This window comes from Protopterus annectens, chromosome 7.part0 (assembly GCF_019279795.1).
Source record: "Protopterus annectens isolate FY-2018-M chromosome 7.part0, PAN1.0, whole genome shotgun sequence".
Taxonomy (NCBI): Eukaryota; Metazoa; Chordata; order Ceratodontiformes; family Protopteridae; genus Protopterus; species Protopterus annectens.
This window is the reverse complement of record NC_056739.1, coordinates 1052738444-1052765880: the sequence shown is the minus strand read 5'-3', so window position 1 is coordinate 1052765880 and position 27437 is coordinate 1052738444. Positions and strand designations below refer to the sequence as shown.

Here is a 27437-nt window from a genome sequence, read left to right as displayed (position 1 = left end):
AGACCATACGGAGTCTGGGATCAGTGTAGATCTGAAAATGATTAATTCCATAGCTGTTATAGTGGTAATGCACTGTAACTTTGATTGTGTAGCTAGGACAACGTGCTCAGTAATGTTCCTTCACCAGATGGGGAGAGACTTAGGCTGTACATGTTTAAGGGTGAGCTCAGTCAAACTGCATTGATTGCCACTTTTGGGATGATTGTCTCTTTTGTCAGGCCTCTGAGGGCTTATTTGAGGACTTCCTAAAAATAAAACAGACTTTAACCTGAACTTTCTAAGTACAAAAGAAATGTTTAAAAGCTATTCCTGATTTCTGAGTCTTTGTTTTTGATTCATGAGCTAAGACACTGAGAGGGACAGAGGGGATTTGCAATGGGTTCTACTGTGTGGTTCTAGCAGCAGCAAGCTGAGGTACATATCTGATGTATTCATTTATTCATTCACTTGATCTCTAATTAATGTCTGTAGTGCACAGTCATAACAAAGTGTCTAATTTTTTGTGTGTGTTTCTACATATGCATGTTTATGTATAAATTCTAGGTTCCTGCATCCCACAATAGTTACGGTGTAAAAGAAGGAATCGTTTACATCGTATGAGACACATTCTTTGGGTATAATCCTTGATTTCCTTGCTTTGTTGACTGTTGATAGTGTGTTTATTATTTAGCTGGCAATAAACTGGTCATTGTGAAGTCTATAAATGTAGTTAATATTTTAACTAGGAGTACATTTTTACTTTGTTTTTGTAAACACATGGGTGTGAAATGCACTGTTGGGTTGCAGTGTTCTGTCTGCCACTTGGTTATGATGTTTAAGGCTATGAGCTGTTAATGAGCTACTTCTGTAGTGCATGGTTTAATTCTCTCAGCCTTCATTTGCCTTCTGCAAAACTCGGACCAAATAATTTTACCAATGTGTGCTCCTCGACTCTCTCTGAAAAAGGGACACTTGTATCCAGTGGACTGTCCCAAGCAGTTGGCAAATGTATTACATATTTGTCTTTTGAATTCCTGAACCCTTTAGATAGCGGCTAATTAGTGCTTCACTGTATGCAGTTTGACTATGAATCCAGCATATCTCTTGAAGACCAATTGTTTGATGTGCTTTCAATAAAGGTGAGTTTCAGGGGAATATAAATGTACTGACGCTCATGCTAAAATCTGTTTTCAGTGTGAGACTGTTTTGTTCTGTTTAGCAAATGGCAGTCCATGTTTTTGATGTAAAATATGAAGTTTTTAAATTAAATGCAAATCTATGATCATTGTAAAATTTAAAAAGACAATAATATACAAACTGACAAGTTCAAACAATGTTTTGGGAAATTGGGATGACCGCTAAGTAATGGGATTTTGGTATGGCTGAGGTGGAGGGGGGATTGCCCAGTCTATTACCCTGCCTATGGCCTCATTTGTCCATGATCTGGCTCTTCCTCAACTAGGGATAGCACCTTGTTCCATGTCTAGGCATGGCTTGTCTGTTGGATCCCTTTTGTTTCCCCACTGGACTTGCAGATATGTTTTGAGGCTACTTAAAAACTTTCCACTTGTCAAACATACTCTGCGAGGTGGAAGAAGTACCTGTGATTCCACCACTTTGGTGAGTCGTGACCACATGGAGAACTCAGTTTGAAGCCCATCAGTGGATTGTCAAGCCATTCTTCAGAGAGACTCTAGATCCTCATCTACATTTGAGGAATTCTTCTCCTGTTTAGGTGTTAAAAGTACAGTTGTGTAAAATCTTACCATAATAGTAGACTTTCTTCTCTTCACTGTTGCAGTATTCTTCACCTGAGAGATGTCCTGCCAAGGATGGACGAACAGTCAGTATACCAAAGCCTTCAGCTGTTGTAGGTGCCGTATGTCACACCTATGCTTCCCATGCAAGATGTAAGGCATAGAGGTGATGTATGGATGTAATCCCTCAGAAATGAAAAAGCCCTAGCTATAAAAGAATTCCCACAGGGACCAAGATGAACATATGCATTCAGAAGGGGGAAAAAAGGGGAGCAGGGCCCCTCAGCCAGGATGGCAACTCAAACACACAACAAATGCCAGGACAGAGGGAGAAGGGGGGAACCTAATGCTAATACTACAACAGTGAAGAGAAGGACATCATCTGTTATGGTAAGATTTTACACAACTATGTCCTCCTGTATCACTGTTGCAGTATTCTCCACCTAAGGGAGAGTACAGGCGTTCAAGTGAAAGCCAGTGGGGTGGAAGATGCAGAAGAATCCTTCACAAACCCATGTAGGGATTGCCCTGGCAAAACCTGCTCTGGCCCTGGAAATAATATCCAACTTGTAATACTCAGTGAAAGTATGAACAGCGGACCAAGTAGCAGCCTCAAGAATAGAACTGGTTTCCAGTCCCTTGAAAAAGGCAGCAGAGGAGGGAGCTGTCCTAGTAGAATATGCCTTTACAGAAGAGGAAAGACATTTGCCATGAAAATAATGACAGAAGGAAACAGCTTTAGAAATCCAGGAGCAGATGGTTTGCTTAGAAACAGCCAAACCCAAGTCCTGGAATGAAAAGGAACAAAAAGCTACTCAGATTCTCTAATAACTTTAGTTTTATCTAAATAACATCTGAGCTGTCTGTGCAAATCCAAGGTATGAAGAACCTTCTTACTGGCAGACTTCAGAGAAGGAAAAAAAGAAGGAAGGTGAATACACTGATTAAGGGACAATTCATTAACCCTTTGGGCATAAAAGAAGGATTAGTGTGAAGAGATACCCTCTCTCTATGAAAAGCTAAAAAAGAAAGAATGGCCACGAGAGCCTGAAGTTCAGACACTCTCTTAGCAGAAGTAAGAGCCAAAAGAAGAGCAGTCTTTGTAGTATAGTGTTGCAGGGAAGCTGAAGAAACAAGCTCAAAAGGTTTATAAAATATTTCAGGTACAAAATTTAGGTCCCAAGAAGGTGGAGTAGGCTTCCTGGGGAGGGCCTGATGTGTAGGACGCCTTTAAGAGACTGTTTGACCTCAAACCTAGAGGCCAAAGGAGAAGTTAAAGACAGACAAACAGACTGCCAGCAGGTGAGCTTTGACTGAAGAACATGCCAAACCAGCATAGAGCAGATCACACAAGTAAGAGAGAACCAGAGGGACCTCCACAGATTGGGGATCCAGATGATGAAAGAGGCACCAGACAGAAAATCTTTTCAATTTGGACATATAGGATTTTCTGGTAATTGGTTTCTTGGCCTCCTGCAGAACTTGAAGCACATCCTCAGAAAAGAGGTGCCTAAAAGGGATCAAAACTGTATCACCCCTAGTACAGTTGAAGACTGGACAGGTGGGGATGTACAATAGATCCCTTGTCCTGTGCAAGAAGATCCACCCAGTGAGGTAACTTGTGGTAATTGCCCCTGGTCAAGTGAGGGAGAAGGAGTACCCAATGCTCTCTGGGCCAAAAGGAAGTCAGCAGCAAGATTTTGGGAGAGTCCTGCCTGATTTTGTGCAGAAGGGGGGGGGGCTTTCATAAACATGCCCTTCCAAGGAAATGACAGAGCATCCACTTTCCTAGTTGGAGGACTTGGGACTTTGGAACAGAACAGAGGGGAGGCAAAAAGATCTACCTAAGGAATAATCCACCGATGGACAGTGTCCGGGGAACACATCTCTGTGAAGCATCCCTTTGTGAGCTTGTGTTCTGGATCTGTTCAGAGTATGCCACTGGATTGTGCTGTCAAGGAATGTAAACTGCCTGAAGTCTCATGATACTGGACAGCTAGATCCCAGATCTGAAGAGAGAATTTACAAAGTAGATAGGACCTGGGGCCTTCTTGTTTGTTGACGTACCACATCACTGTGGTATTGTCTGTGAAAATCTTGAGAGGCCCGGGACGAAAGAGGAAATGAAAAGCTTGCAGAGCCAAAAACAGAGTCCTCACCTCTTTTATGTTGATATGATCTGACCTCTGATGAAGAGACCAGATACCCTGGACCTTTATGGGTTCACAGGAGGCACCCCACTCACTGTCTGATGAATCAACAAAGAGTTCCAGAGTGAGAACTAGTGCTGGAAAAGGAAGCCCTGGATTGAGAGAAAGTTGATGAATCTACCACTGAAGCTCAAGCTTGAGACAAGGAAGAAAAGGAAAAGGAAACACCAGGGGATAGCAATGCCAAAGCCACACCAATTTGAGGTACCACTGAAGTTTCCTCATATGGAGCCTGGTGAGATGGAACATGAGAATTTGTCTGAAAAAAATGCTTGGTAACCAGCACAGTAGAAGGGTGTTTAGCCCCATGGATGATAATGGCATTCAAACTTGCAGCAATGAACATTCTTATGTCACCTTTGTGTCCTACTTCTTGCATGGGGGAGCATACATGTGACTTGCGATACCCATAAGAGCTGAAGGCTTTGGTGTACTGCCCCAGACATTGGGCTATCCTTCGCTGGAGATCCCTTAGGTGAAGAACGCTGCAACAGTGATATGGAAGGACATCTTAATTATCCAGGGAGCCAGTCCTTTGTTCACATTGACTGGTTCATTAGTACTGAAATGTGTCCTGTGGAAGAATCTGTTCTTGATGACTGACATCAAACAAAACAAATGAAGTGAACTGATAAGTCTTTGGATGAAAAGCAGACACATTAAAGTGGTGATATGCTTAAGGAAAGTCTGGCACATGCTCCTTTCTCCTGTTTTATTGTTTTTTGTGGTTTTTGATACTATTGATGACCAACATCTGTAACCACATGACCTGAATCATAGGCCCTTATTTAATGAGGGCACTGGTCTTTCACAAGGGTCATGTCTTTTTGAACTAACATTTCCTCCTGAAAGTGGCCTTTATATTTGCTCTCTAACTAGCCCATCCACCTCCCCATTTTCTTTCTGGGGTCAGAATTCAGAGGAGGAGACAGAACTGTTCAAACTTTTGATGTCCATATTCCTGGCTGAAGAGGGTCAGAGAACGATCAGCTCACCTAACTGGTCAGCAGATGGATGTTCATCGTGTTAGCCTGCTGCAGTCATCACACACGGGTTATCCTGTCGTCAGGCGGTCCCGCAGTCGGCCGGATTTCCAAAGTCTTGGTCCGACGTCGGTTGCTGTCGCCTCATCCCTGACGTCAGTGCGCCAGGCGTATATATATTGCAACTGACGCCATTTTCTTCAGTCTTTCTTGCTGCACGGTGCCCGAAGCAGAAGCAGTTTGCAAGTGCCGGTTGGCCGACTCCTGAGATTTTCGAATTCGAATTTCAGACTGAAGTGCACTGACGTCAGGGATGAGGCGACAGCAACCGACGTCAGACCAAGAGTTTGGAAATCCGGCCGACTGCGGGACCGCCTGCCGACAGGATAACCCAAGTGTGATGACTGCAGCAGGGTGAACACTCGAACATCTACATTTATGGTAGGTACAAAACTGTACTTTCTCTAGTTTGGTTCTTATTGATATGCCTGCTGAGTAAGTAATGTATTGCCTTGCACCAACTGAGTGCTGGGATAAGCTCCAATTCCCCATAATCCTGAAAGCAGGTATAAGTTAATTTAATTCAGTTAACATGTGCATGACCAGATCAGGTTCTGTTTAAAAAGGATGCATGAATTTAAGACACACTGTCTGTTTTGCTTTATGTGAAGAGGGACTGGCACCTTGCTGCTTCAGGAGTCTGCCTTCTGAGCCCTTTTCTTTTGTAATTCTTCTGTCTGCTGCTTTCCAGGGAGGATTGTTTTTCCTGAGTTTACTACTTCGAAGTAGTTACCCATTCATTTTCAGATAATAATGGCTATGAGCTCACTGTATCACATCATTTGCAGGATGGTCCTCTGCAGTGGATAATTCTGACACTCGTGTTGTCCTTCTCTGATTGTGTTCTGTCAGCAGATGTATTTCTTGTAAGTAATGTTTATTTTAGTTTCTTTCAGATACTCTCAATCTGTGCATGGGGGGGGGGGGTCAAACTGGGGAGTACAGGAACATTTGTACCCTCCTAGACCAGTGTGTCATACAGTGACTTGCCAGGAAGAAGCATTAATGTTATGTGCAAGAGCTGAGATTTTTTCTTTAGAAGTGTGCCAAAATGAGGATATCAAAAAAGGAAGCCCCTACATTTGCCTACTACAATGGGACCTTTGTGCTAATCATATAATGAGATATATGTCCTAACATTACCTAGCTTAAATCAACCAGAAAAGGATCCTGATATGCACCTAATATAGAGAAAATTTTATTTTTTAATTGAGATTTACAATTTTGCTGGTAAGTATTTTACTGATATTTTTTGAACGGATAATTGGAGGGGTTATCTTCACAACAGTAAGTTGCTTTCTTGTTTCTTTTACATGTGTAATGTGAAAGTTGTATGGTTTGGTTTTGGGGGAATACTTCAGTTTTAATTGTTTTCTTTTTTCACCATTCAGTTTGAAGCAAAGAAAAGGCTAACAGCAGAAGAAGCAATGAGGCATCAGTATTTTAAGTGTTTGGGGGAACAAGTGCTCAAATTACCAGACAGTAAGTATGTCTTGCTCTTAATTCCATAGTATTATCTTAGTTGCTGTTTCAGTAGACAAACCAAAATAAGTATTTGCCACTTCATTATGTGAAAGTTAGTGTTAAATGTTCACTGATATGCCATTATATTAGTTTTACTTTGCCTTGCTTGAAGAATTTAAATTAGAAATCGGTAAAGCTGACACGTATAGGAAGCAAATGTTTGTATATGTGGACAAAGTAATTGGAAAGTATCGGAATCAGAAAAGATATGAATGGGAATGATGAGAAGTGACAGGAGTAGGTATGTTAAATAGTGCCTGTGGCACAGCCAAGTAATAAGACTTGGGGAAATCTATGCTCAGAGTAGAGAACAACACATTGGGAAAAATAGATGAAAACTGAAATGCAGAATGTTTGTAATCATGTTCACTAAAGCGGGGTGCAGGGCTACAGCAGAGTACTTTTGTTGTGCTCCATGAAATATGTGTTGTTCAGGTAGGGAAGCAATTATGGGATGATTTAGGAAGGGATTAATATGGAAGACATATCAGTGTGGTTGAAATGTGTTTGGCAGATTAGTTCAGAGTGGAGAACTCCACAGTGATTAACTTGGTGTGTATGGTTTTGCTTTACTCGTGGTAATGAAGGCTTGGAGAATGACTTTGAGGAAGGACTGTTGACTCTGGTGCCCTAAAAAGTGAATTCTGGCAACAATGTGTCACCAAATTATTAGTGAATGTTGTGTAACATTCCCTGCTTTTGGTTAGGCCTGCATCATCCTATTTCCGTGATGTAGATGGCAACCAACTTTTTGCATAAGATACGGTATCCGTTTCTTTTTTATTACTGTGTTGAACAGTACTACAAGAGTCTGAGAAGAGCAGAGGTGTTTTACACATTTTCTTTGTAAAGCTAATGATTGGAGGGAAAATGACTTGCTACCTTCTGCTTACTTGTTTTTCATGGACTGTAGATGGGTGATGAAATAAATAAGCTTAATTTAACTTAATTTTCTGCTGTTATGTTTGTTTTTGTGTTAATGCATATGTTCTTTATAATGTACGTTACTTGTCAGTTGTCTGCATCACATGCTTTGTATTTACCTGTTGGCCTGGGTCATGGCTGAAAAAAGATCATTGGATCAGTTCACTTACCTAGTTAACAAGAGAAATTAAATGAATGGATGAATGTACTACCCTGATAAACTAAATAAAAATGAATAAAAAAATGTGTATTGTGTATATCTGTTAGGCAGCCATAGACACTACCCTGTAGTGTTCTAAATCCAGAACAAGGAGTGTATTTTCAAGATAAATACAGATGTAGGCGTAACACTCCTAACATTTTCTTAACAGCGGTGACTGGTTTCTGCTAATCAGAAAGACAGCAAAGAACTCATAGCTTCATCTAATCTCACTGTTTTTACAAGGCTTTTCCTTCCCCTCTGAAAAATGTGCGCTTCTCAGGAATCAAGTCCTGGTGCACCTTCACAGTTCCCTCTAGATAAAAAAGCTTGCTTTCTGATGTTGTGATGAAATGGTCATTTAGTATATCTGGATGGTGCACTGTTCAGAAAAGAAGCAATGTAATTGACTATGTAAACGATGGTATGGTATTTTCCATCACTTCCTACTAGAATCCACTGTTTTTTTTCTGCAGGAAGATTCTTTTAATATTATTTCCCTGGAAGTATTTGGTTCCTGTTATTAATGAGTGCTGTGCTGTTTGCTGATATTTTGCCCACTTTGACCCCAGTAGTTTCCGAGTTCAGTATCCTGCACAGGACCTGTGTATCCAGTTGTAAATGTTACAACATTTCTCTGAGTTAAGTAGAAGTTACTGAATTTCTGTAATACTGTTATTAACTGTTCATCTTCTGTTTATGAGGATGAATGTGTTAACCAGCTTAAAAGGGTTATTTGTAACTGTCCTCATTTTACTTTGTTTTCCATTGTATGTAAGCTTATCACTAATTATTGTATTTGCTTTGCAAACTTTTTTTCTCTTACATGTCTGCTGTTCAGTTTATTTGAGCTTTTCTGTCTGGACCGTCTGTGGAAATGAGCTGCGCCCAGTCAGTGTTTTCTGGAATGTAAGCATAAATATGCATTCATTCAGTTGACAGAGACCAACACATGTCTTCTGTGATGTAACAGGAATGAAACTGCTTGTCAGATAGATTGCTATAAATATCACATTATCAGTATGTGCAATCTGTTTCTGCTCATCTGTGTTAAATGATCTTGGTCTAAACACTTGCAGTATAATTTTCTAAAATCCTCTCAGTAGTAGATGACACTGCTCTGCTTTATTCAGTTGCAACAGTGGCCCTCTCCTTTAAAGGCATTTCTCTTTTTTAATCTTGCCATGAAGTTCTACACAGTCCAAACCTACCAGTAGTACAGTAACTATTTGCTACATTTTCTAAACCTGATTGCCTTAATTAGGTTGACATACTTATGTAGTTTTCTTGGAAAATTACTACTCACCCGTAAAGCACTGTGAGGGCTTAGCTGAAGAATTATGCCCTACTCTATCCTCTTAGATCACAAGTCTGTTCAATTAGGATAGAAGTGGTGAGGAATACTGCAGAATTTGATAATACTCAGAATGTCTGTACACATTTGCTTTTCAATAAATATATTTTGCATTCTGTAATAAGTGCTTGGTGAGGTGTACCTCTTAACTGAAGAATCAGGACGAAAGATAAATAATGAGGACAAAGAGCCCAGAATCAGGAACAGATTTATATATTGCTCTTAAACACTTAAAATGCTGCTAGAATAACATTCTTTGTGTTGGCATACATTTTCAAGGATATGAAGTCTGAAACTTAAATTTATGTCATCATTTAGTGACTGCAGATGTTCTTTGTGTGTCACTGTTACAGTCATCACACTTGGGTTATCTGCCTGCAGGTAGCCCTCAGTCGGCCTGAATACCAGAGTCTTGGGATTTCTGCGTCGGATGCTGTCGCCTCTTCCATGATGTCAGGTTGTCAGGGGTATAAAACAGGCAGCCGATGCAATTACATCAGCTTTTCTTGCCATGTGGGAGCCTGAAGCAGAAGCACTTCACAAGTGCCAGCCAGCCGCTGCCTGAAATTTTCGTTTTAAGAGTTTTAAACCTGAAGACTTCTAAAGCTAAGTACCCCGTTGGGGACCCTTTTTTCTTGCTCTAACCGATGTCAGAAAAAGTTGACAATTGTCTTGTCCATGGAAAGCTAATACCTCACAGAGATTTTCATTCTTACTTTGTTACCTGTTTAAGCCTAGACCATGATGTTCCTCGCTGTCGGTTTTGTGCCTTGTTCAACGCCCGAACTATTCGTTGTCGGGCTATCTTTGTCGCTAAATTCTTTCACTCTCGTTCTCCGTATTCTGAAATGGCTTTGATAAGCCATCCAACTACCGATCTTCCAAAAAAACATAAGGATAAAGACAGAGACAGACCGCATAGGTCCAAAACTGCTGACGATGCTTCTGTTAAGCTAGTCGTCAGTCCGCCGGTACTCAGTGAGATGCATTCGCAGCCCCTGATACCCGCTCCTACAGATTCGCAGGCCTCTACTGAGACCCATTCGGAGTCCAGTATGCCACAAGATGCTTCTTCGATTATGGAACCTGCGGGTGTCTCTACCTTGGATGGGCTTCTGAGGGTGTATTCAGGCCTTCCGATGTTAGCATTAAACCGACTACTTCGTTTCTGACTGAAACTAGCAAGTTTCTCAGGCCTTCGTTTCTGACTGAAACTAAAGAGTTTTTCAGGCCCAGAGGTCGCACTACTCCTAGGAAGCTGACGACCAAAGCACATTCTCAAGCTCCCAGGCCACAGAAACAAATACTTAGAATGGCTGAAGACCTTATTACTTTAATTAGGGGAAGCCAGCCTTCCCCTCTAAAAGGCAATTGATTTCCCTTCTGATTTTACAGACCATGAGTCCGATGGCTCTGACCCCTCTGATTACCAGGACATACCTTATCTACCTATCAGGATTCAGATGCAGAGAATTCCATTCCCTCTGCCTCCCCTCCAGAGGACTTTTCTTTCAGTGAAATCTTGCATACCCTAATAGAGAATTTCCGCTGGGAATGTCAGGACTACCCACAGTCCAAAAAGAGACTCAGAGAATTTTTAGACTTGCCTCAGCACAGGTCCCTAGCTATACCCCCTGTCCTAGATGTTGTAGATGATGTCTTTATGGAATCTAGTCTTACCCCTGATACTTTACCACCAGCTCTTAGAAACCCTGACAGGTGCTATAGAGTACCTGACTCTCACAAATTTCTCTTTAAAAATCCCACTGCAGATCCAGAGACCATTTCCCAGGGACCTAAAGGCATTAAGGCTACTACAGCCAAAAACCCTACCCCTTCAGACAGGGATTCTAGGGCTTTAGACAGATGGGGTAAGAGGGGTATATACCTCTGCAACTCTTGCCATTAGGGCTTTAAATTGCCAGTTTCACATGTTGAAGTACCAGCAGCATATTTTGGAACTAATTAAACAAAAATTATTGTTGATTCCTGAGTGTGACTTGCCTCAGCACAGCTAGCGGAGTTTGGCTTTATTGGCCTGAAATTGTCCAGTAAAACGATGAAACAAGTCATGGGCATTCAGAATTGCCAGTTAGCTGAAACACCTGATGTTCATAAGAATCATTTGCATATATCCCATGTGCCTGTGATACAAGAGGTTTGGGAGGTCACTCAGTGGAAGTTCTAGCTTTGCTGGAGTTTTCATTTTCATTTTGTTTTTACTGATTGATTTTATAGTGACCTTCTTACTTATTGTTTTAATTCCTGATTGTGCAGAAAGTAAAGATTTACAAGAGTTAATGCATTCTGCAAACCAAACTGGTAAACATACTTTGCAGTGTGGTTTTGATGCCTTATAAGCATCTTGCAGGGCAGGGCTGCTGTCACTGGATCTTTTCTGAGAAGGCATGCTTGGCTGAAGGAACAAATCTTGCCAGACCATGTCAAAGCAAAATTACTAGATGCTAAATTAAATCATGAATGTTTGTTTGGCACAAAAGCAGAAGAAGTTCTTAAAAAGATGGAGGAACAAGCTAAATCTATGCAAACTATTAAATATTTCTTACAGGTACAGCCACCTAGATTCAGTAGGCATTGACCTTCTAAAAACTGGTCCTTTCCAGTCCCTCCCAGACCTTCTCTGTCGAAACCCAGGGGCAGCAGACCACAAAGACTACAGTCTCAGGGTATGCACAGATCTAAACAATGGAGTGCTCCCACCTTAAAAAACCGGGAGTGGTAAGCCACCCCCATATGGAAAAGTTCACAATGACTTGTCTTTCTTCCTTCCCAGCCATGTCCAAATACTTGCACCCCTAGGAGGAAAACTCGCACTGCATACAAAAAACTGGGAGTACATTACCCAGGACCACTGGGTCTTAAACATTGTATCCCAGGGATACAGATTCTACTTCCACTCACTGCCAACCCCAAGCAGATTGCCAGACCTTCCTCCAAACCAGTGGGCAGAGGCCCAAAAGCAAGTACTTTCTCTTCTCAGTATCAGGGCTATTCAACCTGTTCCAACAGAACAAAGGAGACAGGGTTTCTACTCCAGACTGTTCCAAGTGCCCAGAAGAGAGAATTCTTGGCACCCTATCTTGGATCTGTCAATTCTCAACACCTTCCTGGTGGTACCAAAATTTAAAATGCTTACACTCCAGCAGCTGCTTCCTATGCTAGCCAAGGACTCCTGGCAGGTCACCCTAGACTTAAAAGAAGCGTATCTGCACATCCCCATAAGGGAATCTTGCAGGAAATATCTATGTTTCAGGGCAGGCTCTATGCACTGTCAGTTCTCTGCACTTCCCTTTATCTACTGCACCCAGGGTATTCACAAAATGCCTGGCTCCAGCCATTGCATACTGCAGGCAGAGAAATATTCAAATTTACCCATACTTGGATGATTGCCTGATTCAGGCGGACAGTCAGGAATTGCTACTTCAGCACCTTACGTTTGTAAAGAGACCCCTAACCTCTCTGGGGTATACCATCAACGAAAGGAAATCGCATCTGGTACCCAGCCAAAAGATTGTATTCCTGGGAGCAAGCTTGAACACAACTTCCAATATGGCATTCCTCACTCCAGAAAAGTAGGTTCATTTGACAAATTACTGGCCACCAAAACCCAGCTATCTGCAAGAAAAATACTGCAAGCCCTAGAGTTCATGGCCTCATGCATTCTCCTAATTCCATATGCAAGACTGCATATGAGGAAACTTCAGTGGTACTTAAAAAGTCTCTGGTATCAACATTCTCAGGACCTGGAAAAAGTGATTCCTATCATTCCTTGCCTAAGGACAGAGTTCCTTTGGTGGGCAGAGGCTTGCAACCACAACAAGGCACTCCCTTTCACTCAGCCCCTTGCCACCCAAACCCTGACAACAGGTGCATCAGACTATGCATGGGAGGCTCACATGGCAGGGCAAATGCATTCAAGCCAAATGGAACCCAGGACAAATTCGCCTGCATATCAATCAAAAAGAAATGTTATCTGTACAGAATGCACTGACGGCCTTCAAATACCTTATCCTTCGAGGACAGTTCTTGATAAAGACAGACAACACCACAGTTATGTGGTACATAAACAAGCAGGGAGGAACTCATTCCTACCCACTCTGCAGGTTAGCCATGGCTCTGTGGAACACAGCCTTGAGCAATCAAGTGCACCTGCAAGCTCAATTCCTGCCAGGCAAACAAAATTCACTGGCAGATGACTTAAGCAGAAATCTACTGGACTCACACGAGTGGAAACGGATCCCAACTCATTCAAACTTCTAATCCACAGGTGCGGGACACCAGAGGTGGACCTCTTTGCTTCCCCCCAAAACCATTGCGCAAATTTTGCACCAGAACTCCCCACAGCCAAGCATGGAGAGGGGATGCCCTATCCTTTACATGGGAAAACCACTCAATCTATGCCTTTCCCCCTTTGCCCCTCCTCTCAAAAGTACTACTCAAGATCAAACAGTACAGACCAAGGACAATCCTGATTGCTCCAGACTGGCCACGCTAGCACTGGTACCCACTCCTACGCAGTATGACAGCAGTGCCACCCTGGCACCTACATCAGACCCCCTCTCTGCTGTCCCAGCAGGAGGGACAGATTTTGCATCTTTAGCTGCAAACCCTGAACCTTGCAACCAGGCTTATTCCCTGAATACATCACCAGCAACCTTCAGCAAACAGGTGCTGGATGTCATCCTTGAGGCCAGGGGACCTAGTACTAGGAAATCCTATTCAGAAAAGTGTAAAAAGATACTGTTCTTGGAGCCAGTCTCAAGGTAAGGACACAGCCATGCCCACCTTACCTCAAATCCTAGATTATCTAGCAGAGCTGCTCCACAAAGGCCTATCCTTCTCATCAGTTAAGATTCATGCCTCTGCCATTTCAGCTTATTACAATACTGAGCCACCCCTCTTCTCTCACTCTCTGATCAAACAGTTCTTGAGAGGAGCTAACAATTTAAGACCCCCGAGGAGAGCTCCCACTCCTGCCTGGGACCTTAACTTTGCACTAGAGAAGCTCATGCTTCCCCCTTTTGAGCCTGCTGCTACTGCAGAGTTAAAATTCCTCTCTTGGAAAATAGCCTTACTTCTAACCATCACTTCAGCAAGAAAAGTGTCTGAGTTACAGGCTTTTATGGCTGTGGAACCCTTCATGATCTTCCATGTGGACAGGGTTTCCCTCAGGACTAACCCATCATTTATGCCCAAGGTGGTATCCAGTATGGCTTTAAACCAATCCATCCATTTACCAACCTCTTTTCCTAATCCTCAGAATAAAGGGGAAAGGATTCTGCATTCATTGGACGTGCACAGACAGCTCAGGTTCTACCTTGACAGGACTAAGCCTTTCAGAAAAACTGACCAGATGCTAGTCAGCCTTGCTACAGGGGCAGAGGGCAAGGCCATTTCAAAGCAAACCATTTCCAAATGGATAGCACACTGCATCCATTTCTGCTACAAACACCATGGAAAACCTATCCCACAGGGAATCAAAACGCATTCCACTAGGGCTACCTCAACTTCTTCAGCATTTCTCAGGGGAGTCACTACCAGGGACATCCTGGAGGCTGCAAACTGGAGTTCTGTACACACCTTCACCAAGCATTACCACTTACCTGTCTTTTCTAAATCCAGAGCTGGATTTGCCACGGCAGTCTTACAAGGCCTGCTAGCCAGCCCTAATACTTCTTGACTGCCTCCACCCTTCCTCAGCTTTGGGAATCAACCCAAGTGTGATGACTGCAACAGAGAAACACGAAGAACATAGTACAGTTATGTACACTTACCATAAATGTAGATGTTCGAGTGTATTCACTGTTACAGTCCTGGTTACCCTCCCTCCAGCCCCTTGACTTTTCTATACTTTCTACCTATCCTCTTTTTTAGCCGTATCTCATGGCAATGGTATTTACTTTTTACTGGGGTGTTCCACACCATGTAATTGCTTCCTATTTTGGGGGCTCCTGACATCTGGGGCAAGAAAAACTGATGTAATGGCATCGGCTGTCTGTTTTATACCCCTGACAACCTGACGTCATGGAAGAGGTGACAGCATCAGACACAGAAATCTCAAGACTCTGGTATTCAGGCCGACTGAGGGCTACCTGCGGGCCGATAACCCAAGTGTGATGACTGCAACAGTGAATACACTCGAACATCTACATTTATGGTAAGTGTACACAACTGTACTTTCTTAACTGTGTATCAGAACACCACAAATCATAAGAGGATCAGAGTGAAAAATATTAGGAAAAATCAGGGACGGTTAAGAGCTATGAGAGCAAATAACTGAGATAAAGCCTTTTTTTTTTTTTTTTTTTTTTTAAATAAAAAAAGTATTTTTATTTTGAGGTCTAGTCCCAGGCACACTTTTCCCCACCTTCTTTTCCTCAGTCAGGGAGTGTATCATATTTCATGCCATAAAAAAGCTCGGCTGTTAGTAATCTGTCCAAGACCAAGAACACTGCATCAGTGGGCCCAGACAGTATCCCAGGATGAATTCTAAATGGCATGAGTTATGACCTATCAGGGTCTCTGTAATTACTATTAAATGTAGCATCCAAACAGGTTTCATGCCTCATGAATGGAGAAAGACAACATTCATCCCTCTGCACAAAAGGTGGGCCATCTACAGACTCTGGAAACTGCAGACCCATAACTCTCACCAGTCTTATATGTAAAGCCATGGAAAGAATTATCATGGAGATGATCAATAGAGATATAGTAAACCTCCAGACACTGAACCCAACCCAGTTTAGTTTCGTCAAAGACAGATCATGCCTACTCAACCTGGTGAGATGTCATCAAAGCAGTGGTTGAGGGCATAATTGTTCACACTGCCTACCTTGACCTGGCCAAGGTATTTGACACAATACTCCACTCAGGCATTGTTGACTAAATCAGGAGGTTTGGTACAAACCCATATGTCACCCAGTGGATAGCCAGCTGGCTCACAGACAGGACCTATGAAGTTAGAATTGGGGAGGCCATCTCTACAAAGAGGCCAGTCACAAGTGGAGTCCCTCAGGGATCAGTCCTTGGACTGCTCCTTTTTGGCATTTACTTCTTAGAAGTCAAGGCCAATGTCGGTGGTCTCGGGCAGATGATTGCAAATTAGGAGCTGTCATTGAATCTCAGACTGACACAAATGTTCTCCAGGAGGGGCTGACACAGACAAACAACTGGTGCCAGAGCCATGGACTAAAAATAAATGCCAAGAAATGCATAATAGTATCCTTTGGGAAGTCATCCATCCCTGGTAACTATTATATTGACAACACACCCCTTAGAGTTGACCCAGTTGTCAGGGACTCAGGGACACACACAGATAATAATCTAGCCTTTGACCAGCATGTGTCTACAGAGGTGAGGAAATCATTCTGTATTGCACAACTTCTATACAAAGGTATGGCATCTAAGTCCAAGGAAGTCATTGCTCCACAGTATTCAGCATTCATCAGATCTATCATTGAGTACAATGCCCCCTTTGGTATGTACCTAATCAGGCATATCCAACAATTGTAATGTCCACAGAGGTTCCTCATTAAAAGAATACAGGGCCTAAGTAAAATGTCCTATGCAGACCACCTCAAGGCCCTATCCCTGTATTCTGTCTCCTACAAGCTTTTGAGGGGAGATCTATGCCTGGCGTACAGGACATTGTCAGACCCTACTCTGATGGACCTCCTGCATATCCACAAAACAAACAGCACCAGAATTACCCGTTCGAAAGACTTAAACCTTGCCTGTGATATAAATAGGACATGCTGGAGAGATAGGTATGTATCCCAGAAACTACCACGTCTATGGAGTAGGCTCCCCATCCATGTGAAGCAGGGTTCCTCCCTAACCCAATTCAAGTGCAGTTTGGACAATTGGATGGGAAACCGGAAATTAATCCCTGGTTTGGCACCTATGTCTCTAATGGACACAGGTAACTTGTAAGTGGTTCATCTCCCAAACCCCTGCTTACACTTATCAAGGGTATCAGAACTTGTCAGAGATGTGGGATGTATGGCTAGACTTAAAAAGGCCCTTGTGGTCGTTAGTAACACCCATGAATCTATTAGTAAATTGTAAATGGCAGTACACTTCAAAAAAATCATTGTGCCTTCTCCTGCCAGCAAAAAAAAAATATATATTTTTCTTACTTTTCATTTTACAGCAGTTTCACAATAAATTTTATGAATTCTGAATATGCACAGATCAAACTATCTGTAGAAATGTTCCCAGTGAACACACAATTTGAAATACATTTTCAATTGGTCCCTTGCACATGCATCATGGGGTAGTAATAGCCATTTAGCAATTTGCAAACTGTCTTATTTCATGCAGAGCTGTAAGCAACATTCAACTGTTATCCAACAGATTGCAAATTGTGAAAGTTGCTGGTACCTCTTAAATAAAATTGTAACTAGTGAGATGCCAGCAAGATCAGTGCTGGAGCCATCTTCTCTTTGGCATTTGTTGTACATATCCAAGCCAATATCCCAGAAGTGCGGTTTACCAAGTTTGCTGATGAATTCAAACTGGACACTATTATCTGCTCCATCTACCATTACTAAATTCTTGCAAGTGTTGGAATATGCATATACTCAGTATATCAGCAATGTTCTCAAGCTAAATACAAAAGTGCAGAGTAGTAGCCTATTACAAATATATATGCACACACCTGTGTGTGTGTGTGTGTGTGTGTATGTGTGTGCATATATATATATATATATATATATATATATATATATATATATATATATATATATATAGAGTTATAACACGCCTGGATACTTAAGTGGACAACATTCTCTCATTTGATCATGGTTTCACAATAGTCAGGAAATCCTTCTATGCAGTCCAGTTAATTTCCAAGATCCAAATAAGTCTTTCTACTACTCTTCGCTTATTATACCGATCATTGACTACAGTGCCCCCTTTGGCATGCACAAATCAAAGCATGTCACTCCTCTGGAATGGCTGTAAAGATTTATAATTAAGTTAAAGGGCTTAAATCCTTCAACTAATACCGACAGATTGGTATGACTCTGCTTGTACTCCATAGCTTACCCGTGTCTTGCTTTTCATGACATAAAATGCCTAATTCTGTTTAACCTTGTTTCATCAGAAAATGAGTGGGTCTACAAACTTACACACAAGGACTCAAATATATACCAATGAATAAAAACAAGGCTTGCTTGAGGAATAAGTTTAGAACTCAACATATTGCTAGCCTGTGGAATAAGTTACCACTGCACATTGAATAAATTATTGCTTTCGCTACCTGTAGGGCTAGTTTTGATGAATGGATGGGTAAACACAAATTTAAGTGAGGGGTTATTATGCATGGCCATGTTTATTTTGGGATGTGAACACTATTAAGTGCTTGAAAAAGGTGACACGAACGTATATGTCTGCTAAGTGTGTTTTCCTTAGCAAATACTTTCAGATGTAAAAGGTATAATGATGCAAGGACAAGGCAGACACATTTTTAAAGAAGGTAATGCCACAGATGGAAAGAAGCTATTAAGTAGTGCTTGTATAACATATGACAATACTGGAATCATTATGTAGGTAGGAAAACAGTTATGCTGTGTGGAAAGGAAATGAACAAAGACCATAGTAATCATCTCCATGAAAATGTCTTGGTTGTATGAATCTATTACCTGATATACATATGAATAATGGTATGAGGACCAACCATAAACATAGCAGATTGTATAAGGCTAGACCATTCTTGGAGATTGAGCTAGGCTTTCTGTTGCAAATTCATACCTGCTGTCCCTACTTTCTGTAATCTGTCCACCTTATTACTGGGCTGTTGTCAGACCTTGAAAATAAACATAAGTAAATGTGCAGTAGAAATCCCCATTTAGTTCTGCTATCATGACAAGATCCACCATTCTTCCTTGCTTGAGTCACACTGGCTAGAGGTTGATAATTATCATCTGTGATTTTCCCATAGTTTTCATGGTCTGAATTTTCCATCCCTGTCAGGATTATTGTTTGAAGGCAAACTCTTTGTGAACTGAGGGCAGCAATAGAAGGCTATTCCATGTGATGTACCTAAAATGGAAAAAGAAGTTTGCTAATGGTATATATTGTCTTGCCACAGGGAAATATTGTAAAAAGCTCCTTTAAAATTTTAGGTGCACTCCAGAGAGCGAGGCAATGAGAGCACTTGGTGTTCAACATTAGCATGTCTGCACAGTTTGTTCCTGATGCTCGGAGCTTAGCCTCTGTCACTTTCCTGTACAAAAATTACAAAATCTTACTAAAATTGTGGTATGCATAAGTTAAATTATTTTAACAATTCCATTTTACTACCTTCATTTATCTGTTTTATAGCTGCACCTTTGAGTGGTGGTAATGGTATATATTGTCTTGCCATAGGGAAATATTGGAAAAAGCTCCTTTAAAATTTTAGGTGCACTCCAGAGAGAGAGAGAGAGACAATGAGAGCAGCCTTGCAAAAATCTTACTAAAATTGTGGTATGCATAAGTTAAATTATTTTAACAATTCCATTTTACTACCTTCATTTATCTGTTTTATAACTGCACCTTTGAGCAGTGGTGGTGCTGATGTAACGTTGTCGCCTCACAGTAAGACGCTCTCCGAATCGCTTCTCAGCCAGAGCATCTTCTGCGTGGAGACATGCGTGAATGGGCGTACCTTCATTGAAGGTTGTGCATCAGGGCTGGTAACTCGGCACGTAAAAATCATTAGCGGACCGGAGTTCCGCTGTGGCGACCCCTAACCGGGAAAAGCCGAAAGAGACAACAATAACTGCACCTTTGACTTGCTGTTTACAAATTGTCTCTACTCATGCCAATCAAATTTATTTTCATCTGTAATATTAATTGTGCTTGATTCCAAGACCTATACCAAATCCCCAACAATCCCTTGCAAATGGACCCATTTGAGAGAGGTGCTGCATTTACCAGCATTCGAACAGTTGCATAGAAAAGTCATTGCCCATCCACCCTAAATGTAACTTTAAATTAAGGAGTAGACCTGTCTAGTGGAACTCCTGTATTGATAAACTGTACAACAAAAGAAGGAAAATTGTGGAAAGTTGCAAGAAATACCCATCTCCCTCCCTCAAGACTACAGTGAAGCATGCCATCAAGGAACTTAATAGCTCCGTTACAAAATATAAAGCAGAGTATGAACTCAAGGCTGTTGCAGATTCCAAAAGAAACTGCAAATCGTTCTTCAGTTGGGTCAGAAAATTAAGGAATAATTTCCAACACTGCACTGAGCTTATCCATAATATCACCCAGTTTAATCCCAAAGATATATTTAATATTTTATCAGACAGATATCGTTCTAATTTACCTGTCCTACCCATGTTGCCCCCGCTATCCATAAGAATTTAGTTTCCCATGTAATCACCTTGGAGCAAGATTTAGAATCCCTGTCAAAGTCTGTTAATAATACTTCATGGGACCAAACAGCATACTAGGCTGCTTTTATCATCAGTGCCAAGTATAAGCCTTCACTTGGTGTTCAACATTAGCATGTCTGCACAGTTTGTTCCTGATGCTCGGAGCTTAGCCTCTGTCACTTTCCTGTAAAAGGGCAGCTCCTCTACACACTCAGGTAATTATAGATGCATCATCCTCACCTAACCTTGTATATAAAGCCATGGCATGTATCCTAGAAGAATGCATTTAGATGGATATAGGCAAATTAACTGATCTCAATTCCAGTCAGTTTGGTTTTGTGAAGGATAGGCTCCAGTCTATTGAACCTAGCAAGTGTCTTTGAAAATGTTACATGGGCTATGGACAGTAGTCATTTTGTGCACACTGCTTATCTCAACCTGGTCAGAGCTTTTGACACTATCCACTACACTAGTGTATTTGAAAATTTAGCAAGCTTAATGTAAACCCTTACATTGTCCATTGGATTGCAAATTGGTATGTAACAGATCTCAAGATGTTCTTCGTGTTTCACTTTTGCCGTCATCACACTTGGGGTTATCTGCCTGCAGGTAGCCCTCAGTTGGCCCGAATACCAGACTTAGTATTTCTGCGATAGATGCGGTCGCTTCTTCCATGATGTTAGGTCATCAGGGGTATTAAAACAGGCAGCCGACGCCATTACATCAGTCTTTCTTGCCAAGGAGGAGCCCGAAGCAGAAGCAGTTCACAAGTGTCGGTCGGCCGCTACCTGAATTTTTCGTTTTCGAAATGAGTAATCCTGAATTCTTCTAAAGCTAAGTACCCCATTGGGGATCCTTTTTTCTTGCTCTAACCGATGTCAGAAAAAGTTAACAATTGTCTTGCCTGTGGAAAGCAAATACCTCACAGAGATTTTCATTCTTACTGCGTCACCTTTTTAGGCCCAGACCACGACGTCCCTGTCTGTCAGATGTTCTTCGTGTTTCACTGTTGCAGTCATTACATTTGGGTAATCTGCTGGCAGGTTGCCCTCAGTCGGCCTGAATTCCAAAGTCTTGAGTCCTGTGTCAGTTGCTGTCTCCTCTTCCATGATGTCAGGTCATCAGGGGTATAAAACATGCAGCTGACGCCATTCTCTTCAGTCTTTCTTGCAGCGCGGTGCCCGAAGCAGAAGCATTTTGCAAGTGCCGGTCGGCCGACTACTGAAATATTCGAGTTTGAGTTTCAGAACCGAAATCCTCACTAAAGTTAAGTACCCCATTGGGGAAACTTTTTTCTTGCTCCATACCGATGTCAGAAAAAGTTAATAATTGTATTACTTGTGGGAAGCAAATACCTCATAAGGATTTCCATTTATACTGTATTCCTTGCCTAGGCCCTGGTCACAACTTGCCTGGCTGTTGGTTTTGTGCTAGATTTAACCAACGCACTATTAAGCATTGGTATATTTTTGCCTCTAAGTATTTTGGAAACAGGTTTAATTACCCAGAAATGTCGTCGGATAGCAATCCGACAACCGGAGTACACACAAAAAACACAAAGAAAAGGACAGAGAAAGGCAGTCGAGATCCAAAACCAACGACAAAGCTTCTTCTAAGCCAGTTGCCGGTTCGCCGGTACTCAGTGAGGTGCTTTCGCAGCCCCTGATACCCACTACCTTCGAGTCATAAGCCTCTACTGACACCCATGTGGAGTCCTGCATGCTGCAAGATACTCAGGGTATTGGACCGATGGATACATCTCCCTCGGATGGGTCCGGTGCCACTGAGCAGGCAATGGCTTCTTAGGGTGTATTCAGACCTCAACATTTCTATATCAAACCGACAACAGCTGCAAAACCAAAGACAAAAGAAACTTCTAAATCTAAAAAACCGACGCATGAGCCACGTGCACAGGCCTCTATGCCTAAAAAACAGAAGATCAAAATGGCTGAAGACCTTATTACCTTGACCAGGGGTACCCATCTCCCTCCATTTAAGAGGCCTATGCAAGACACTGATTATGAATCTTCAGATCAGGTTTCTATTTCTTCTGATCAGGAATTATCTATACCTCCCTGTGAGGATTCTGATGCAGAGGAGTCTATACCATCTGCATCTCCTCCGGAGGATTATTCTTTAGGAGAAACCTTGCATACTTTGAGGGAGCATTTTCACTGGGAGAGTCAAGATTTCTCAGAATCAAAAAAGAGGCTCAGGGATTTCCTCCTCCTTCCTCAGCACAGGCCTTTAGCCATTCCCCCTGTTTTAGACTTTGTGGATGATGTGTTTTCGGAGTCAAGCTTGACCCCTGACTCCTTACCTCCGGCTCCCAGTACGCCTGACAGGTATTACAGGGTCCCTGACTCTCATAAATTTTTATTTAGAAACCCTGCTGCTGATCCTGAAACTATTTCACAGGGTCCAAAGGGAGTTAAGGCCTCAACAGCAAAAAATCCTACCCCTTCTGACAGATTCAAGGGCACTGGACAGATGGGGAAAAAAGGTTTATACATCTGCAACCTTGGCAAGCAGGGCCTTAAACAGTCAGTTTCATATGCTTAAGTATCAACAACATGTTATGAGATTGCTGAAACAGAAAATTATGTTGATTTCTGAATGTGCAGAAAATAAAGAATTGCAGGAATTATTGCATGCAGCTGAACAGGTTGGAAAGCATACTTTGCAATGTGATTTTGATTCCTTAGAGGCCTCCTGCATGGCCGCAATTACTGGATCTGTGATTAGGAGGCATGCCTGGCTAAAAGAACAAAATTTGCCTGATCATGTTAAAGCTAAATTGCTAGATGCACCTTTACAGCATGATACTCTGTTTGGTATTAAAGCAGAAGAGGTTTTAAAGAAAATGGAAGACAAAGCTAAGTCTATGCAAACTGTTAAAGACTTTTTACAAGTGCAGCCACCAAGATTCAGTAGACACTGGCCTGCAAAAAATTGGTCCTTTCCTGTGTCAGACAGAGCTCAAAGGGGCAAATCCCGACGCCCTAAGGGTTCCAGATACCAGGCACAAGATTCATACAGGTCAAAGCAATGGGGCACTTCTACCTCCAAATCTGGAGGAGATAAAGCGCAAACTTACAGAAAACAGTCCCAATGACTTCCCTCTGCCTACACCAAGCACTTATCTTTTGGCAGCACCCTTAGGGGGAAAATTAGCACTTTTTGCCCAAAATTGGCAGTTAATAGCCCAGGATAAGTGGGTACTAAACATAGTATCACAGAGATACAGATTCCATTTCCACACTCTGCCAATGGCAAATGGTTGGCCAGATCTGCCAACAAATCAATGGGCAAAGGCACAGAAATAGGTTACGTCCCTCATGGATATGGGGGCCATTCAGCCAGTACCAGAACAGGAAAAAGAACAAGGTTTTTGCTCAAGACTGTTCTTGGTACCCAGAAAGGACAAGGCCCGGTGGCAAATACTGGATTTATCGATTTTGAACACATACCTGGACATTCCAAAATTCAAAATGCTGACTTTGCTGCAGCTTCTGCCCATGCTGGGCAAGAATGCTTGGCTGATGACATTAGACCTAAAAGAGGCATACCTGCATGTCCCATAAGACATTCGTGCAGAAGATACCTCAGATTCAAGGCTGGCTTAATGCATTACCAATTTTCTGCACTGTCCTTTGGCTTACCTATTGCGCCCAGGGTCTTTACAAAGTGCCTGGCACCAGTAATTGCATGTTGCAGACAAAGAAGTATACAAATATACCCTTACTTGGACGACTGTCTCATTCAAGCAGAGAACAAGGACACTCTTTTTTGACACCTGGCGTATGTGAAAAGGCATGCCTAGGGTACACAATAAACAAAAAGAAATCACAACTGGTACCCTCTCAAAAGATAACATTCCTGGGTGCAAGCTTGAATACAACAGCCCAGATGGCTTACCTTACGCCAGACAAGCAAAGGCAACTAACTACTTACTTCAAACTGATGGCAACAAAAACCCAGTTATCTGCAAGACAAATTCTGCAGGCTCTGGGCTTCATGGCATCCTGCATCCTACTGATTCCATATCCAAGACTGTATATGAGGAACCTTCAGTGGTACCTAAAAAGTTTATGGAGTCAACATTCTCACAGTCTGGAAGCAATGATTCCTCTCATTCCCTGCCTACAACAGGAGTTTCTATGGTGGGCAAAGGCATGTCACCAAAACATGGGATGGGCCTTCGGTCTACCCTCCGCCAGCCAAACCATAACAACAGACGCATCAGATTATGCCTGGGGGGCCCACATGGCAGGAAGATGCATTCAGGGCATATGGACCCCAAAACAAATGCATCTACATGTCAACCAGAAAGAGATGCTAACTGTTCAAAATGCCCTAACAGCCTTCAAGGACTTGCTTCATCCAGGACAACTAATGATAAAGACGGACAACAGCACGGTCATGTGGTATATAAACAAGCAAGGGGGCACACACACATACCCCCTTTGCAGATTAGCCATGGCACTGTGGGACACAGCTTTGACCTACCAAATACATCTTCAAGCTCAATTCCTGCCAGGAAAGCAAAATACTCTGGCAGACGATTTAAGCATAAACCTTATGGATCCTCACGAGTGGAAACTAAATCCACAAGTCTTTAGCATGATAACAGAGAAATGGGGGAGCCCAGACATAGATCTATTTGCCTCTCCTCAAAATTATCAGTTAAAAAGATTCTGCACAAGGACTTATCACAGACAAGCATGGAAAGTGGACACCCTATCCTTCAGTTGGAAAAGCCTATCAGTTTACGCCTTTCCTCCTCTGCCTCTTCTCCCCAAGGTCCTCCTAAAAGTCAGACAAGAGAAACTAAAGATGATACTAATTGCCCCGGACTAGCCCCGCCAATACTGGGTACACAATCCTAAGGAACTTGTCTCAATACCCAGCTTGGACCTTACCTCAAAGACCTCAACTACTGTCTCAGCAAAACAATCAGATCCTGCACAATCAACTACAGACACTGAACCTGGCAGCATGGCTGATCATGTAGTTATACAAACAACACCTCTCAGTAAAGCTGTGATGGATGTCATTTTGGAAACCAGAAGGCCTAGTACTAGAAAATCTTATGCTGACAAATGGAAGAGATTCTGTGCTTGGAATCAAGCACAAGGAACTGATACAGCAGAACCAAATATTCCTCAGATATTACAATACTTAACTGAGATGCTTGACAAAGGCCTATCTTTCTCATCAGTTAAAATCCATGCCTCTGCCATTTTGGCTCATTACAATACAGAGCCACCAATCTTCTCTCATCCATTACTAAAGCAGTATCTTAGAGGAGCCAAAAATGTAAGTCCTCCTAGAGGATCACCATTACCTGCATGGGACCTCAATTATGTGTTGGAAAAGCTCACCCTGCCTCCATTTGAACCAGCTGCTACCGCTGATATAAAGTTCTTATCATGGAAAACAGCTCCGCTGCTAGCAACTACTTCAGCAAGAAGAGTTTCAGAGGTACAGGCCCTCATGGCTGTATAGCCTTTTATCATATATTACCTAGACAGGGTGTCTCTGAGGACAAATCCTACATTTATGTCTAAGGTGGTTTCCAGTGTGGCTCTTAACCAAACAATTCATCTGCCAACCTTTTATCCAAATCCGCAGAACAAGGGGGAGAGAATTCTGCATTCCTTGGACGTACACAGACAGCTAAGATTCTACTTGAGCAGGACTAAAGCTCTAAGAAAAACTGAGCAATTACTAGTGTCATATGCTGCAGGATCAGAAGGAAAGGCCATTTCAACGCAGACAATTTCAAAGTGGATAAAGCCACTGCATCCGTTTCTGCTACTTACACCATGGTAAACCTGTGCCTAAGGGCATTAGGTCTCATTCCACCAGAGCTGCAGCTACTTCAGCAGCCTTTCTCAGAGTAGTACCAACCAAAGACATTCTAGATGCTGCTACTTGGAGTTCTATTCACACCTTTACAAAGCATTATCATTTGCCTCTCTACTCTAAGTCCAGGGCAGGCTTTGTCACTGCAGTTCTGCAGGGCCTTTTAGCCGCACCTAATGCTGTTTAGCTCCAGCCTCCCAACCATAGCTTTGGGATTCTACCCAAATGTAACGACTGCAACAGTGAAACACGAAGAACATAGCACAGTTGTGTACACTTACCATAAATGTAGATGTTCGAGTGTATTCACTGTTGCAGTCCAGGTTACCCTCCCGCTCATACCCCTGTCATTCTGGTTTCTTTTTCCTTCTCTATCTTCTAGAACCTATGTGGTGTATTTGCTTGTAGATGAAGGTAAAGTTTATATTGATGCATATATATATATATATATATATATATATATATATTTTTTTTTTTTTGCTACCTTTTTGGGGGCAAGAAAAACTAAAGAAAATGGCGTCTGCTGCATGTTTTATACCCCTGATGACCTGACATCTTGGAAGAGGAGACAGCAACCAACGCAGGACCCAAGACTTTGGAATTCAGGCCAACTGAAGGCAACCTGCCAGCAGATTACCCAAATGTAATGACTGAAACAGTGAATACACTCAAACATCTACATTTATGGTAAGTGTACACGACTGTACTTTTTGTGCCTTGTTTAACACCAGAACCATTCATCATTGGGCTATCTTTGTCGCTAAATTCTTTTGCTCTCGATCTCCGTATTCTGAAATGGCTTTGGTAAGCCATCCAACTACTGATCTTCCAAAAAAACGTAAGGATAAAGACAGAGGCAGACAGCATAGGTCCAAAACTACCGACGACGCTGCCGTTAAGCTAGTCACCAGTCCACCGGTACTCCAATGAGGTGCCTTTGCAGCCCCTGATGCCCACTTCTGTGTATTCGCAGGCCTCTGCTGAGACCCATTCGGAGACCGGTATGCTGTGAGATGCTTCTTCAACTATGGAACCAGTGGATGTCTCTACTTTAGATGGGTCCAGAGCCGCTGTGCAGGCACCAGCTTCTGTGGGAGTTTTTTGTCTTACTGATGTTTGAATCAAACCGATGACTTCATTTTTGACCAAAACTACCGGGTTTCTTAGGCCCAGAGTACGCACTATGCCTAGA

General features: G+C 42.2%; 1 protein-coding gene across 6 annotated transcripts in view; it reads left to right on the top strand.

Annotated features, from left to right (window-relative positions):
* Positions 1-27437, top strand: part of LOC122806846 (cyclin-dependent kinase 17-like) — a 2140137-nt gene that overhangs the window by 1906415 nt on the left and 206285 nt on the right. For all 6 annotated transcript variants that reach the window (XM_044077605.1, XM_044077600.1, XM_044077601.1 and 3 more), the window contains one exon: positions 6381-6471. In XM_044077605.1, coding sequence (XP_043933540.1) covers positions 6381-6471 — 91 coding nt within the window. The remainder of the gene's footprint in view (positions 1-6380; positions 6472-27437) is intronic.